General features: G+C 36.1%; 1 protein-coding gene across 3 annotated transcripts in view; it reads right to left on the bottom strand.

The window, feature by feature from the left end:
* Positions 1 to 490: 490 nt before the first annotated feature.
* LOC117406568 (uncharacterized) overlaps positions 491 to 13,100 on the bottom strand; it is a 15,644-nt gene continuing 3,034 nt past the window's right edge. For 2 of the 3 annotated variants that reach the window (XM_034010654.3, XM_059029178.1), the window contains 16 exons: positions 10,708 to 10,812; positions 10,331 to 10,464; positions 9,692 to 9,741; positions 9,206 to 9,291; positions 9,043 to 9,071; positions 8,847 to 8,914; positions 7,937 to 8,019; positions 7,679 to 7,707; positions 7,180 to 7,228; positions 6,602 to 6,630; positions 6,192 to 6,238; positions 5,665 to 5,720; positions 4,882 to 4,972; positions 2,865 to 2,990; positions 2,179 to 2,250; positions 491 to 1,617 (listed from right to left, as the gene is read on the bottom strand). In XM_034010654.3, the coding sequence (XP_033866545.3) occupies positions 1,511 to 1,617; positions 2,179 to 2,250; positions 2,865 to 2,990; positions 4,882 to 4,972; positions 5,665 to 5,720; positions 6,192 to 6,238; positions 6,602 to 6,630; positions 7,180 to 7,228; positions 7,679 to 7,707; positions 7,937 to 8,019; positions 8,847 to 8,914; positions 9,043 to 9,071; positions 9,206 to 9,291; positions 9,692 to 9,741; positions 10,331 to 10,464; positions 10,708 to 10,812 (1,161 nt within the window). In that variant the 3' untranslated portion in view covers positions 491 to 1,510. The remainder of the gene's footprint in view (positions 1,618 to 2,178; positions 2,251 to 2,864; positions 2,991 to 4,881; positions 4,973 to 5,664; positions 5,721 to 6,191; positions 6,239 to 6,601; positions 6,631 to 7,179; positions 7,229 to 7,678; positions 7,708 to 7,936; positions 8,020 to 8,846; positions 8,915 to 9,042; positions 9,072 to 9,205; positions 9,292 to 9,691; positions 9,742 to 10,330; positions 10,465 to 10,707; positions 10,813 to 13,100) is intronic. The other variant, XM_034010655.3, reaches the window with a different exon arrangement.

Raw genomic sequence — 13,100 nt, 5'->3', positions numbered from 1 at the left:
TAGTTATAGTTTATGTAGTTTTTAGCGAAAGATAAACATGGCAACGTACGTGGTCTTTCTATAATGAGCAACGGGAGTGAAGTTGGTTCGGAGGATTTTGATACCAGCGACAGTGATTTATGATGAAGAGGATGTGGATCCAAGAACAATACAAACTGTACGAACAGAAGAACATGCAGCTACTTTACAGGTAAGCCAGCTGCAAACGGGAAGCTGTTTGGTTTGAAATGGCAGTGTTGTGAAGAAATACCATCAAAACACAGGACTGGGTACAGGCAATGCGGCAGCCAGATCCATCACAATGCCTGTGCAAACTAGCTGTGTACAAGCATTTGTGACTATCCCTCCAACACAAGCGAAGCAGACACTGTAAAAAAGGTGCAGGGTCTGCTACGAAAACGAAGACAAAAGAAAAATGTGCAGTGGTTGCAAAGGCAATCCCGGGTTCTGTTGTATTGAACATTTCAATAAATGGCACAGAGCAAGTCGATACTGGCACATGTTTTGATGTTGTTTGATTTTTATTTGATAATTACTGTTTACTGATTATTGTTATCGGTATTAGCAGTGTTTTTGTTCTCATTGTTAAAAAAAAGAAAAAAAAACATGTTTGTTTATCTCCATATTGAATATGGGTATGTAGTACACAGCAGCATAAAGGGTTAAGGAAAAACACAGTTTAAGTCATTTATTTGTGTTTTATTCATCATATGTTAACATTGTATAGCAATTACAAGTTTGAAAACATTATTATTATTTTCAAAATCTGATACCTGGGAAGGAGTTTCATTTTTACATCTGGAGTTGAAGTGGTTAATGTGGTAAAACTTTGCTTCTCTTTAACCTGACCCAAAAAGTAAAGCAACGAAGGCTTGCACAAAACCAATACAGCTTGGTTTATTAAATATTGAAATATGTATTGATAAACAGAGCTAGATGAATTAAAAGTAACCTCTAAAACTAAAAACATTGCAATGAACTGAAACGCATTCAAATTAACACAGCTTGATTACCCACAGTAAAAAACATTATAAAATAATAAGAAAACAAACACATACTGACTGATATCCTACCTTATAAATGCACTGTGCTGGAAAATAAAACTTGTCTGTCCTTTCACAGGTGTTTTAAATGTGATGTTTTAATATCCTTAGGAAAAACAACTCTGATGTTACTTGGTTCACTTTGTATGAACAGTTTGATACCTAACAGATCAGAGGTCAATCTACTTATCGCATACTTAGATGAACAAACAATTCTATAAATGTTGCTAGATTTATAAAAAAAAAAAAAAAGGAGACTACATTAAGGTACACAGTTTAGAAAAATCAAACTAAAGAAATATCCAAAGCCAGTAAAAGAATATAAATCTTACATAATGTTAAGCATGTACCAGGTTTAAAATCATATAAAATCCCTTTGAAATTACAGATAGCATAGCATTATTTTAATGACATTATTGGTGTGTTTGATACTTTTATTCATTTTTAAAAACCTGTAGGCCCAATTCTCAATTTTGAATGTTCTTTGTTATCTCCTTGAGTTCTTGCATTGCGACTTGTGCTTTTAACAAAGAATCAATTTCTGCCTCAAGTTCCTTCAATTTTTCCTTCAAATCTGTTTAGGAATAATACAAAGATTTAGTGAGTAACTCAATAATATTTTTGGGAAGTTTATTTTTATGATATAGTACAACATTCAGTAGCTTCTCAGTTCAAAAAGTTTATTATTTGACTTCAATTTGAATGTACAATGCAGATTGGTTTTTTTAGAGTATTTTACAGCACTGGATTGCATCAACCTCCTATTCCTGGCTATCCCAAGATTAAAAAATACATGACAGGAAAAGTACACCAGATGAACCCCTTAGTGATTTATACACATTAACACAGAATACCATCCTCATTTTTGTAACAAATACCTGTATATAGTTATTTTACAGTCTCAAATATGAGGGAAAGGGTAGCCAACATTATATTCTTAAAGTTATGGAGTCCTGTCTGCGGATTATTTAAAGGTTGTTTTAAAAAAAAAAAAAAAAAAAAAAAAAAAACCAAACACACACACTAATTTAAATTGTATGAAAACTACACATAACCAGCTGTGAAGATAATGACCCTGTCAATAAGGGAATTAAAAACAATGTATTACAGGTTTATAGACATACAACTGACATACCTTTATTGTTGTCTGAAATGACTTCTGGCAACAAACCAGAAGCTATCAGGATGTCCATTGCAAATTTATAATCTGAGGATAAATGAAACCGCACAGCATCAACACTGAGCCTGTCAAAAAGATGACCAGACCACAATCACCTTATCTAGACTAATATATTTTACAGTAATACAGTTTTAGTGTAATGAGAACTTCATAAATCTCAATAGCAATACAAAGCAAAAGCAAATAAAATGTATGAGCCAGTTGATCTTTTAACATACATTTAGCTGCCCAGTTACCAGTAAAACTACACAATATGAATAGTTTGTTAAGCATTACAACAGGGCTGTCCAACTGATGGCTTGTTGAAAATATGGTGAAGTACTGCATTTAAAACACAGTATACTGTAGTGCACATACTCGTCATGCGGTAAAAGATTTGAATGTTAATGTGTGTAACAAATGTGAACTGCTGATGAACTGTTACATTATGAAACCGGAGATCAAAGCTGGACCTTATACAAACAGAAAGGCAGGTTCTTGTGTCTCCGGCTTTACTTCAGGTCGATCACATGCTGCAACAACCTTTTTTTTATGCAACATATAACATGATAAAATAATCCTGCGTTTTTGGCAGAGCATAGCCCAGAGCCATGATGAGAAACCACAGTAAATCTAATGTTCTTTCGGTTTTTCCATCTTACCATGATCACTGGCAGCATGCATCACAATTTTTTGGGACACGTTGGACACGGTCGTCTGAATTTTTGAAAAAAGCTTCTCTACGCATCTCGCCTCTCTGCACGTCTTCCAGAACTCTGCTGGATTGCCTGCACGTGTGAGAATTACAGAAACTTTATTGGTTCCCAAATGGACAGTCATTATTCCATGTCAAATCAATCCATAGACATTGGTGTTTTTGTGAACAGAAACCAAGGATCTTCAGTAGCATAGAGTAAGGGAAAATAAAACTTATCATATGGCCATTTAATTTGCACTAAAAAGGCGAGTGTTCCCTATTGTTGTGGTGTAACTGCTTCGCTGGAAAGGCGAGGTATAAGAACACAGCCTTAGCAGAACAAGGTGACAGTAGTTATTCTCTGGAACAGACATGGCACTTGAGGGACATTTATTTAATCTGACCGTTTTGTAGATGTTGATACCATTCATGAGCTATTCAGTTTACTGGACCTTGGCTTCGCTGATGAAAATTAATTGTGCAGAATTAATTATTATGACTAATTTCGTGTTTTAAAAAAAAATCTAAATCTAAATCTGTAAAAACAAATTTGTGTTGATTAATATCTGAACTGATACAAGTATTGACCCCCATTTTTATTGACCCGCAAATTTTATCTTCTGTTCAACTTACTATTCCTATATGGACCAGTTTACACAATTGGCAGAAAAATTTACAGCACTTCTTTTCTTTATAACTTGCCCAGCTCCAATTACTCATTTGTCTATACATCAGATACTTAGTATTTTAGACACAGTAATTATGTCTTCATTAGAGAACACATTTTAAGAAATAAACCATTGTATTTGTCCTTTTGACTAGCTCAATTTCAAGATAACAATTTGACAATTTTTTTTTTTTTTTTTTTTTTAATTTAGTCGTCGCCAATTATTTTTACCCCGGTTTTCACCCCAATTTAGCATGCCCAATTATTATCTGTATCCCCGGCTCACCGCTCGCAACCCCCCCGCCGACTCGGGAAACGGAGGCTGGAACACGTGTCCTCCGAAACGTGCTCCTTCCAAGCCGTCATTTTTCGCACTGCAGATCCACAGCAATGCCACCAGACCTATAGTGCTGGAGGACAACACAGATCTGGCGGCTCCGCTGCAGAGCCACAGGCGCCCTATCGGCCACAGGGGTTGCTGATGCGCGGCGAGCCGTGGATTCCCCTGCCGACCTAAGCCCTCCCTACCCGGGCAGCGCTCAGCCAATTGTGCGCCGCCCCCTAGGAACTCTCGGTCACGGTCAGCTTAGCCTGGATTCGAACCTGCGATCTCCAGGCTATAGGGCACATCCTGCGAGGAGCGCCTTTACTGGATGCGCCACTCGGGAGCCCAACAATTTTTTTTTTTAAAAGGACTGTAGTTATTGATTTATTTTATTTTAGACACTGCGCTATTTAGTTATTTAACATTTTGAGCCAGAGACCCTTACAATACAAATAAAAACCGTCAAAACAAAAATAGCAGAGTAACTCAGTCAATTTGAGAAGGGCACCAAGGAAAAAAACATACAGTACTTCTTAAATTAAAATGCAGTAAAATTAGATCCGGCTGACTTATATTATGAGAAACCCACTGGCAGGCCTAACAGATGTTATTTATTGCTATTGCTATTTATTTCTAAGTGGGGTGTGTCGTAAGCACAAATAACACTGCTTTACCATGAGAATTTATAGGTTCAAAATTATGTATCAGCACATTTTATTTGCCCCGAGGGAAGGTTTCACTTGCAAGGGTTTGTGAGTGTAGATAAAACCACTTTGCATTGATGCAAGTGTTGCACAGCACTTGGACCATCGTGGAAAGGCGATTGTAAATGAAAAACACTTGTAATGGAACTTGACTCAGAATACAGCTGTGTACCAAATATGAAAACAATAGGAAGTCTGTATCTCAAAAAAACTACAGTATGAGGAATCATAAATGGTGTACAGATTTTACTAAAGTGTACACAGTCCTCAAGGAGGCTTGGATTACCTGAATATACAGATCTCCGAAGAGATACACTTTCAATGTTTATAGGCATCAGGATACTTTCAGAAGCCTCCTCATCTTCCTTCTCGTCATGCTGTTTGTGAAATATAATAAGCCGAAATCAACACCAATATCACTTTGATGCTACACCTGTGGTAAACAGCCAGTGTGGTCAAGAGTAAATGGGCAGTAAAACTAAAAGTTTCACCAAACTATTTTTATGTCACGTATTTTTTACAAATAAATTTTATTTTAGAAATATATAGGTCATCTTTTGATGAAGGAATCTTGATTGAAAATTCAACACACATACTGAAAAAAAATATTTTTGCACAGTATTTTATTGTTATCTATTTATTAGCAGACACCCTTATCCAGGGCGACTTACAATTGTTACAAGATATCACATTATTTTTTACATACAATTACCCATTTATACAGTTGGGTTTTTAATGGAGCAATCTAGGTAAAGTACCTTGCTCAAGGGTACAACAGCAGTGTCCTCACTGGGGATTGAACCCACGACCCTCCGGTCAAGAGTCCAGAGCCCTAACCACTACTCAACACTGCTGCCACTATAAATTAGTAGTTTACTCTAGTTTGCCATGTTTATTAATATGCTTTACCACACCTTGCTATTCTTTACAATGCTTATCTATGCTTTATTACACTTTGCTATGCTTTAACTATGGTAAACTTTATAAAGGGATGCAGATTACTCAGAGATAAAATGTGCACCATAGACATGCTCACACGTTATAAAAAAAACAAGACATCAACACTTACCGAGTCCACGTTTGTGCTGGCATCGCTGACCCCTGTGTCACATGCACCGTTTTTGTCTACAAAGAGAAGGATTTCTATATGGTATGTGCTGTATGGTTAATTGAAAACATATATTATTAAGCACTCCTAGGTGGTATTTTTTTACCCAAAGTAAAATACATTTACAACTTAAATTTAGTTACTTCGTGGGGTTTCAGGTCTATTAGTGAGAAACTGCATTTTCTTCATTGAAATAAACTAAATGCTCAACAATGGGTGGCCAGAAATAACTATTAATAAAAGAAAGTGCTAAACTGATCAGCAGGTAAACATGTATGCCTAGAACATTCATCCTGTGCCACGATAAAGACAAGATTAGAGCTGCCAGTGACCAAAACCATGATAAGTAACTTTAATCCTACACCTGCAGGAATAAAACACACATCAACAAAACTCCTGTTGTCGTGTGTGATATGTATTCCATTGGGGAGAGGGGGGGGGGGGGGGGGGGCACAATGCTATTTAAAGCTTGTTTGGAATAAACTTGCCTGTATCTGTTGCCAGCTGTTCATCTTCACTTTCATTCATGTTTTTACTGTAAAATGCCATTTCAAAATGTTTAGAGCCTTGAATGAATGCTTTACAAGCAAGTTTGTTAATAAACACTAACTCTTTGCAAGCATGCACCCTGAGGTGTAGCAGACAGGAGCAGGTTTCTCCAGCGTTAGAAATGTGGAGGTGGGGAGTGGGGTCTCAACTGTTATTATTATTATTATTTATTTCTTATCAGACACCCTTATACAGGGCGACTTACAATTGTTACAAGATATCACATTATTTTTTTACATACAATTACATTTTTTTTTTTACACATTATTTTTACATGTGGCATATTGCTTTAAATGTTATACATTAAATACTAAGGTATCTGCTTAAAACAAAATAAAACCCTTCTTACCCTTTTGACACAAGATCTGCATCAATTCTCTTAAAAAAGGATAAACACATTACTCATACTTTTTTTGGCGGTATACTGTACTGTATGCTAAAACTTTATTTGCAATATATGATAAAAGAAAAAAACTGATCATAAGCTAAAATGGTTTTATTTAACTAAGATAATATACTTTAACATCATCAGTTACATCCGATTAAAAAAATGTGTTCTTAAATATCAAACTGTTAGCAAACATGGTAATTGTAAGAGCATCGTAACACTACTGTATGGGATCGTTTTTTCACGCAAGCCGATTCACAAAATCAATGCTGCATTAAACTGTTATCAACTATCAGCATATTAAAATGATAAATGTAGATGGTGTGTTTTGGAAACTGCACACAATTTACATTTTACAATTGGTCCCATTCACAGATATGTTTTTTAGGTGCATGTTTGCTCTGTGGAGTGGTATTGGGAAAGGCTTCTGCTGTATATCTCTTAATTGAGTGTTTAAAGTTATACACAAATAGCACATTTTTATTGCTATAACAATTATGATAGTGAGAAGAATATGTAAAATCAACAATTCTACTTACAACTACTTTGAGTCTTGGTGAAATCGCACCAATAGAATTTTTGCTGGGGCTGCAGGAATTAAAAAAGAATGCCGGTGTAAAATATCACCCGCAAAAGTGACATTTATTTTAGGTGAAATGGAACAAAATCACACTGTTATTAAAATATTGACAAGCAATCTGGACAAACTGTTTAAATGAACCTCCCGAGATGATCGTTAAGTTTGTAACTTATTAATGACTGACCTCTTTTACTTTGGTAACAGCATTATACAGTAACAGGCTGTGTATTTTGGACCAAGCTTTCCAGTGTCTCTGGTTGGTTACTGCAGACACAGTTACACAATGAGGTGGGACAGTACAGCTTACATGTTGCAACATTGCTGCATTTTTGACCTTCTCACTACAGGAAACTCAAGACAAAACACATTATACTATTCAACATATCAAGTTGAAACTGAGAAACAAACATCAACTGTCTAAATAATTACAGGACATGCGACTTATAAAACGTGCTTGCCTTTTCATTAGTGTCCGTTTTTCTGTCTTCTGTCGTGTGAAAAAAAAACAAAAAAACAGGTCTGTTTTAACAGTTAGACTTCAGGTCTAAAATCCAGGACACTTCAAATTACACCAGCTACTGATTCACATCAAAGCTCTATTGTCCTTACTGAAAACTGGGCTGAAACTGGCCCCTGTGGAATTATTGCACCTTATGTGAGGTTTATGTATAAAACAAAAAATAGATTAAACTAGAGATAAAATAGACTTAACATACCTTTGGACTATTGATTCCAGAACTACATGGGATTTCTGCATCTTCACTTTCTATTAAAGTGTCATCACTTTTATCTCCATCTGCTGAAACCAAGATAATCTATTATTATTATTTATTTCTTAGCAGACGTCCTTATCCAGGTCGACTTACAATTGTTACAAGATATATCACATTAGTTTTACATACAATTACCCATTTATACAGTTGGGTTTTTACTGGAGCAATCTAGGTAAAGTACCTTGCTCAAGGGTACAGCAGCAGTGTCCCCTTCCAGGGATTGAACCCACAACCCTCCGGTCAAGAGTCCAGAGCCCTAACCACTGCGCCACACTGCTGCCCTCGAATCTAAACTCAAATCCGACCCATACCAACCCTGATGCCAATCGATGTATACCATTCCTTTCTTGGCAATCTTCCTATAGCAGTATTGGGTATAAAACACTTCAAATGCTTTTTTAATGATCTTAACAGTGGATCATCTTTATACGGCTGCTCTTAATTCCATGTCAATCCAGCTGGGGGTTAACTGTTTAGTTCAGGTTGCACTGCACTCACTTTAGTAATGACTTCCATACACGCCCGGTTAAATAGCCAATTCATAGCCATCCTTACTATGTGCACACCGATAAACTACACATTCAAACTAAATCGGATGCATCCATTCTAGTAGACATAGTAGCCCAAAGTTTTACAAATGTAAAACCTCCGGAATCATCAGGACCCGATGTCAGACATGAGTGCAGCCTTGCTGGCTTAGACAGCCAGCTGTAAAAGTACTGTACAGGGAATGGGTTGATACAAACAAACCCATTGTATATTGTAATGCTGGCATTCAGTATACATCTGTCTCACTAGTCCTCACACAGTTCCATATTACTTTCAGAATTCAAAAAATAAAATAATCTGTTACCAGGGTTCTTTTTTGAGATTACAATTCTTGGGCTTGATGTCCTTTTTCTAGATTTTTTGAAATAAATCCTTTGAAAAAGAGAATATATATGTTTGTGTTAAACGTAATTGGGAAAAAAAACACATGCATTACATCCTTTCTGTTGTGTTGTTTGTGTGTTGTGAGAGTTGTCATGCTGATAGATATTTGTTATTACCTTTTTGCTGGAGGTGATCTTTTTCTCTTCTTTCATTAAAAAAAAAAAGAAAATGTTAATTAACAATGGGAGGTCAGAATTATTATAATAAATAGTATAACAGTTTTGTGTAAATCACGTCCAGGTTTTCCATATGATTTAAGGGGTCATAATCACTACATACAGGGGTCTTCTTGGTGCATTCATCACTGCTGTTATCCGTGTCAGATTCCGATTCCTCAGTTTGATCAGATTCGGCATCACTCTTATCTTCATTTAAGCCAAATGAACAGAACAAATTAACAAATGCAACACCATCACGCATACAGCATAGAAATATTACTTAATTAGGGTACTGCTCCCAAATTCAATACCCTGCATAACATTGAAACGGTACAGAAAACCCATCTTTAACCTTATGAACGTGTTTGCTTGAATAAAACTCTCTCAACACTGTTTTCTAGCAGTTCATATAGCCAGGAGATTTATCCATTGAGAAAAGGCCTAAATTAAAAATATCATCCTGACTTCAACAATAGTCTAGGTCAGTGACTTGAAATGTCAAACTGTATTTATACATACAGACTTTTTATATTCAAATACGTTTGTGTGTTGTGAATAGGACTGATGGAATTATGTTTTAAGACACTGCACAATAAAATCCACCTACCGTCAATTGTATCTTCTGGTATTTTACTCTTGTGGATTTCACAATAGATCCTACAACATATAAACAGTAAGTGTGATTCTCTGTTATCTTCTCCCTAATGATACATCCATCTATATATTTCAATAAAAATAAGAACGTATATGCATGTAGTGTATAGAACATATACAACCCACTGAGCAGCCATGCTTGTATTGTAATGCAACTGCAGCTCAAATCTCTTTTTCCCCAAATTTATGGGACACTTGTTTCTTGATTCATCTAGGCTACTTTGAATAAATATGCAAGTACAACAGTTCTACAGGTTCTACATTTGGCACAAACCAGGTGCTGATTAGCAGAGAACAGTGGGCTGGGTTTAATGGGGAAAAATACATGGCAGGAATGCAGAAATTCAAAAGGCTAAAATCTGGTGGATGCAGAGAGTGTGGCCATAGTATTATGAAACACGTTTTTATTCCTCTGACATGACTACTTGCATTTTGGTGAGTTTCTATTAAATCTTAGTAGATAAACAATTGTTCTAATGCTTCATTGTCAACAAAACATGCCTCAACAATTCCACAGCAATGCGAGGCCTCACAATATTTTCTCCATCAGTGGCACACTGCAGCTTAACAATGCTAAATCCTTGATACTCACCTAAACAATCCACGGTCCATATCTTCTTCCTTTTTTGCATTATCTTTTAAGGCGCATAAAAAATGATAAGATCTTTTGCATTTTTTAACTTCACAGCCTACAGTCGCTCCAGATTTCTTGCACTTAAAGCAATACTGTTAATGAAGAACACAGCGAGGGAGTTAGTCAATTAAAATATTCTGCTACTGCATTTTGGACCACAGCAAAACAAAGAAAAAAAATTAATATTTATAAAAAGCTTTAGACAATGTGCAATTTACCAGGAAATTCACCATGCTTTTCCAACTACGGAACAAATTCACAAAACATCTCCCTTTATTTGTTTTGCGTCTGTTTTTTTATTTTCATAGTGAATACATTGATAAATCATACCGTACCAGTTTCCTCCCTCGATTAATTTCTTTTTTCACACCTTCCACTGAAAATCCTGCCAAGTCATCCCCTTCAGGTGTACTTTGAGTGACAAGTCCAGAAGAAAACAGCTACAGAAAGAATAAGAAAAGGAAGGACCATGTCATTGTCACATCACAAAGAGCATATTTTTTCATTAGTTTTTATTATTACTAGTTGCATACGTTGTTAAAATTTGCAGTGCCTTGACTGGTACCTTAAAAAGGCAAATTTGTATTCTTCAATGATTTTGATTTTGAAACAATACACACACCTTACTCAAACAGTTGTAGCAACACGTGGGAACATGTAACACAATAAAATAAAAAGGTCCTTATGTACCCTTTAACTAGACCCTGAATTGAACTAAGAGATTGCTCAATTAGACATTTTTAATTGTTCTTCGCTCCTAAAAGTTTCAGGAGTTCATGTTACTTATAAAATGTTACAGCTAACTTGAAATCTGCAACTCTAAGAGCTGAAAACAAGATAAAACGTCTAATTAAGCAAATTATTTGTTCAATTAAGGGTTTAAGTTAAGTAATTGAGAGCTCAGTTGGAATGAAAACCAGAAGACACAGGGGGTCCCAGGACCACGGTTGGGATGCCCTGAGCTACAGCAACTAGAGACGCCGGTAATGTATTAGAAAGTGTTTGGGTCAAAACAAGAACACAATTACTATAATTGTTATTGAGGATCATCTCTCTTTTAAATGATTGACTGATTGGAAATGGATTTGCAGCCACATTCCCTCCAATCAATCATCATACCGCAGTGTGGCAGCAGTGTAAAGTAGTCTTTAGGGCTCTGGACTCTTGACCGGAGGGTCGTGGGTTCAATCTCAGGTGGGGGACACTGCTGCTGTACCCTTAAGCAAGGTACTTTATCTAGATTGCTCCAGTAAAAACCCAACTGTATAAATGGGTAATTGTATGTAAAAATAATGTGATATCTTGTAACAATTGTAAGTCGCCCTGGATAAGGGTGTCTGCTAAGAAATAAATAATAATATCAAGACAGTAACTATTGTCACTCAGCTTCAGTTTTACATTAAAATCTTTACATTAAATTACCTTTTTTGGTAACTTAACTACATTCTTCCTTAGACTAGGTATTCTGCACACTCTTCACCATCAGGTAGCAGAGCTTGTTGGCTTTTCAGTTTGTTTATATTCGCTAAAGGTACTATCAACTGTAGGTATACAAACCTCCATCCTTCAAGCCATCTTGAAAGTTCATGAAAGCAAAGAAAAATAAATTAAGTGATTTATCCATATGCTGTTTTTTATACAATGAGATTTTAAAACTACAAATGAGACAGTTTGCCATGGTTCATTAACCTTTCAGAAATGTATAAAAACTATTTTAAAAGGTATCTATAAGGAGATATGACTAATTTTCATGAACTTAAGACATTTGTGTTTATTATTAATTTAGTTGTCACCTTTATCCAAGGCGACTTACAAGTATTACAATAGAAATATAATATTCAAAAGTTATTATTAGTAGTAGTAGTAGCAGCAGCAGCAGCAGAAGTAATGCTACCAACCCTCCCAATTTTTCCCAGGACAGCAATCTCTTTAGGTAGCATGTTCCGGTGTCCCCACAAGTTTAGTCGCATCTTATTTTTGTCCCGCTTTTGGTTAGTTGTACCATTTTTCATGAACGTCTGGGTTTGGCCATAGGCTCAACTGTTCTTAAGCAGCATCCTGATGGACGGAGGTAAATCTAAAGCCAACAGGCCACATAATCCCTGAGACACTATGACAGGACAAGTTTGTAAAATTGACCCTTAACTGCAAGAAATTAACATGTATATTAAGTGTTAAACCTTTGCTACATTGATAGTGTTGCTTAATTACCACGAGGCAACATGACGATACAATAGTGTAGCGGTCTCCGTTAACGCAGGCAGGTGCATCACACAGGGCGAGGCAATCCACACACAGGCGGAGGGCAGACGAGAACCCGGGACCTCTCTCGCACTAAAGCATAGCGCCGATACCGCTGTACAAAAGAGCCGGCTCCTTTGCAAGGAGCGTATATCGGGCTTATGTCTCTGTGTGCAAGCTACAATAGTAAAATGCAAACAATTTTATTTACATTAATATTTTATATGGGAGCTCAGATATCGAATAAAATTCAGAACATCTAGAGAGACTAAATTGACTTCAGCACACAGCACAGACTGCATTTATTGCAATTAAAATAATAACAATAATAATAATAATCTGTTTCCTGCCAGTCAGCTCGCAGTGGCTCATCTAATCTAGACACTGCATATAAAATATTATTTAACAGAGATGAGGAAAAGTTTTCATTGAAACAAAGCTGTCATTGTTTTTAGCGTACCTATTAAATAAAAGTAGGCCTACACTT

This window comes from Acipenser ruthenus, chromosome 8, assembly GCF_902713425.1.
Source record: "Acipenser ruthenus chromosome 8, fAciRut3.2 maternal haplotype, whole genome shotgun sequence".
Taxonomy (NCBI): domain Eukaryota; kingdom Metazoa; phylum Chordata; class Actinopteri; order Acipenseriformes; family Acipenseridae; genus Acipenser; species Acipenser ruthenus.
The sequence above is the reverse complement of the archived record's forward strand: the minus strand, read 5'-3'. Positions and strand labels throughout refer to the sequence as shown.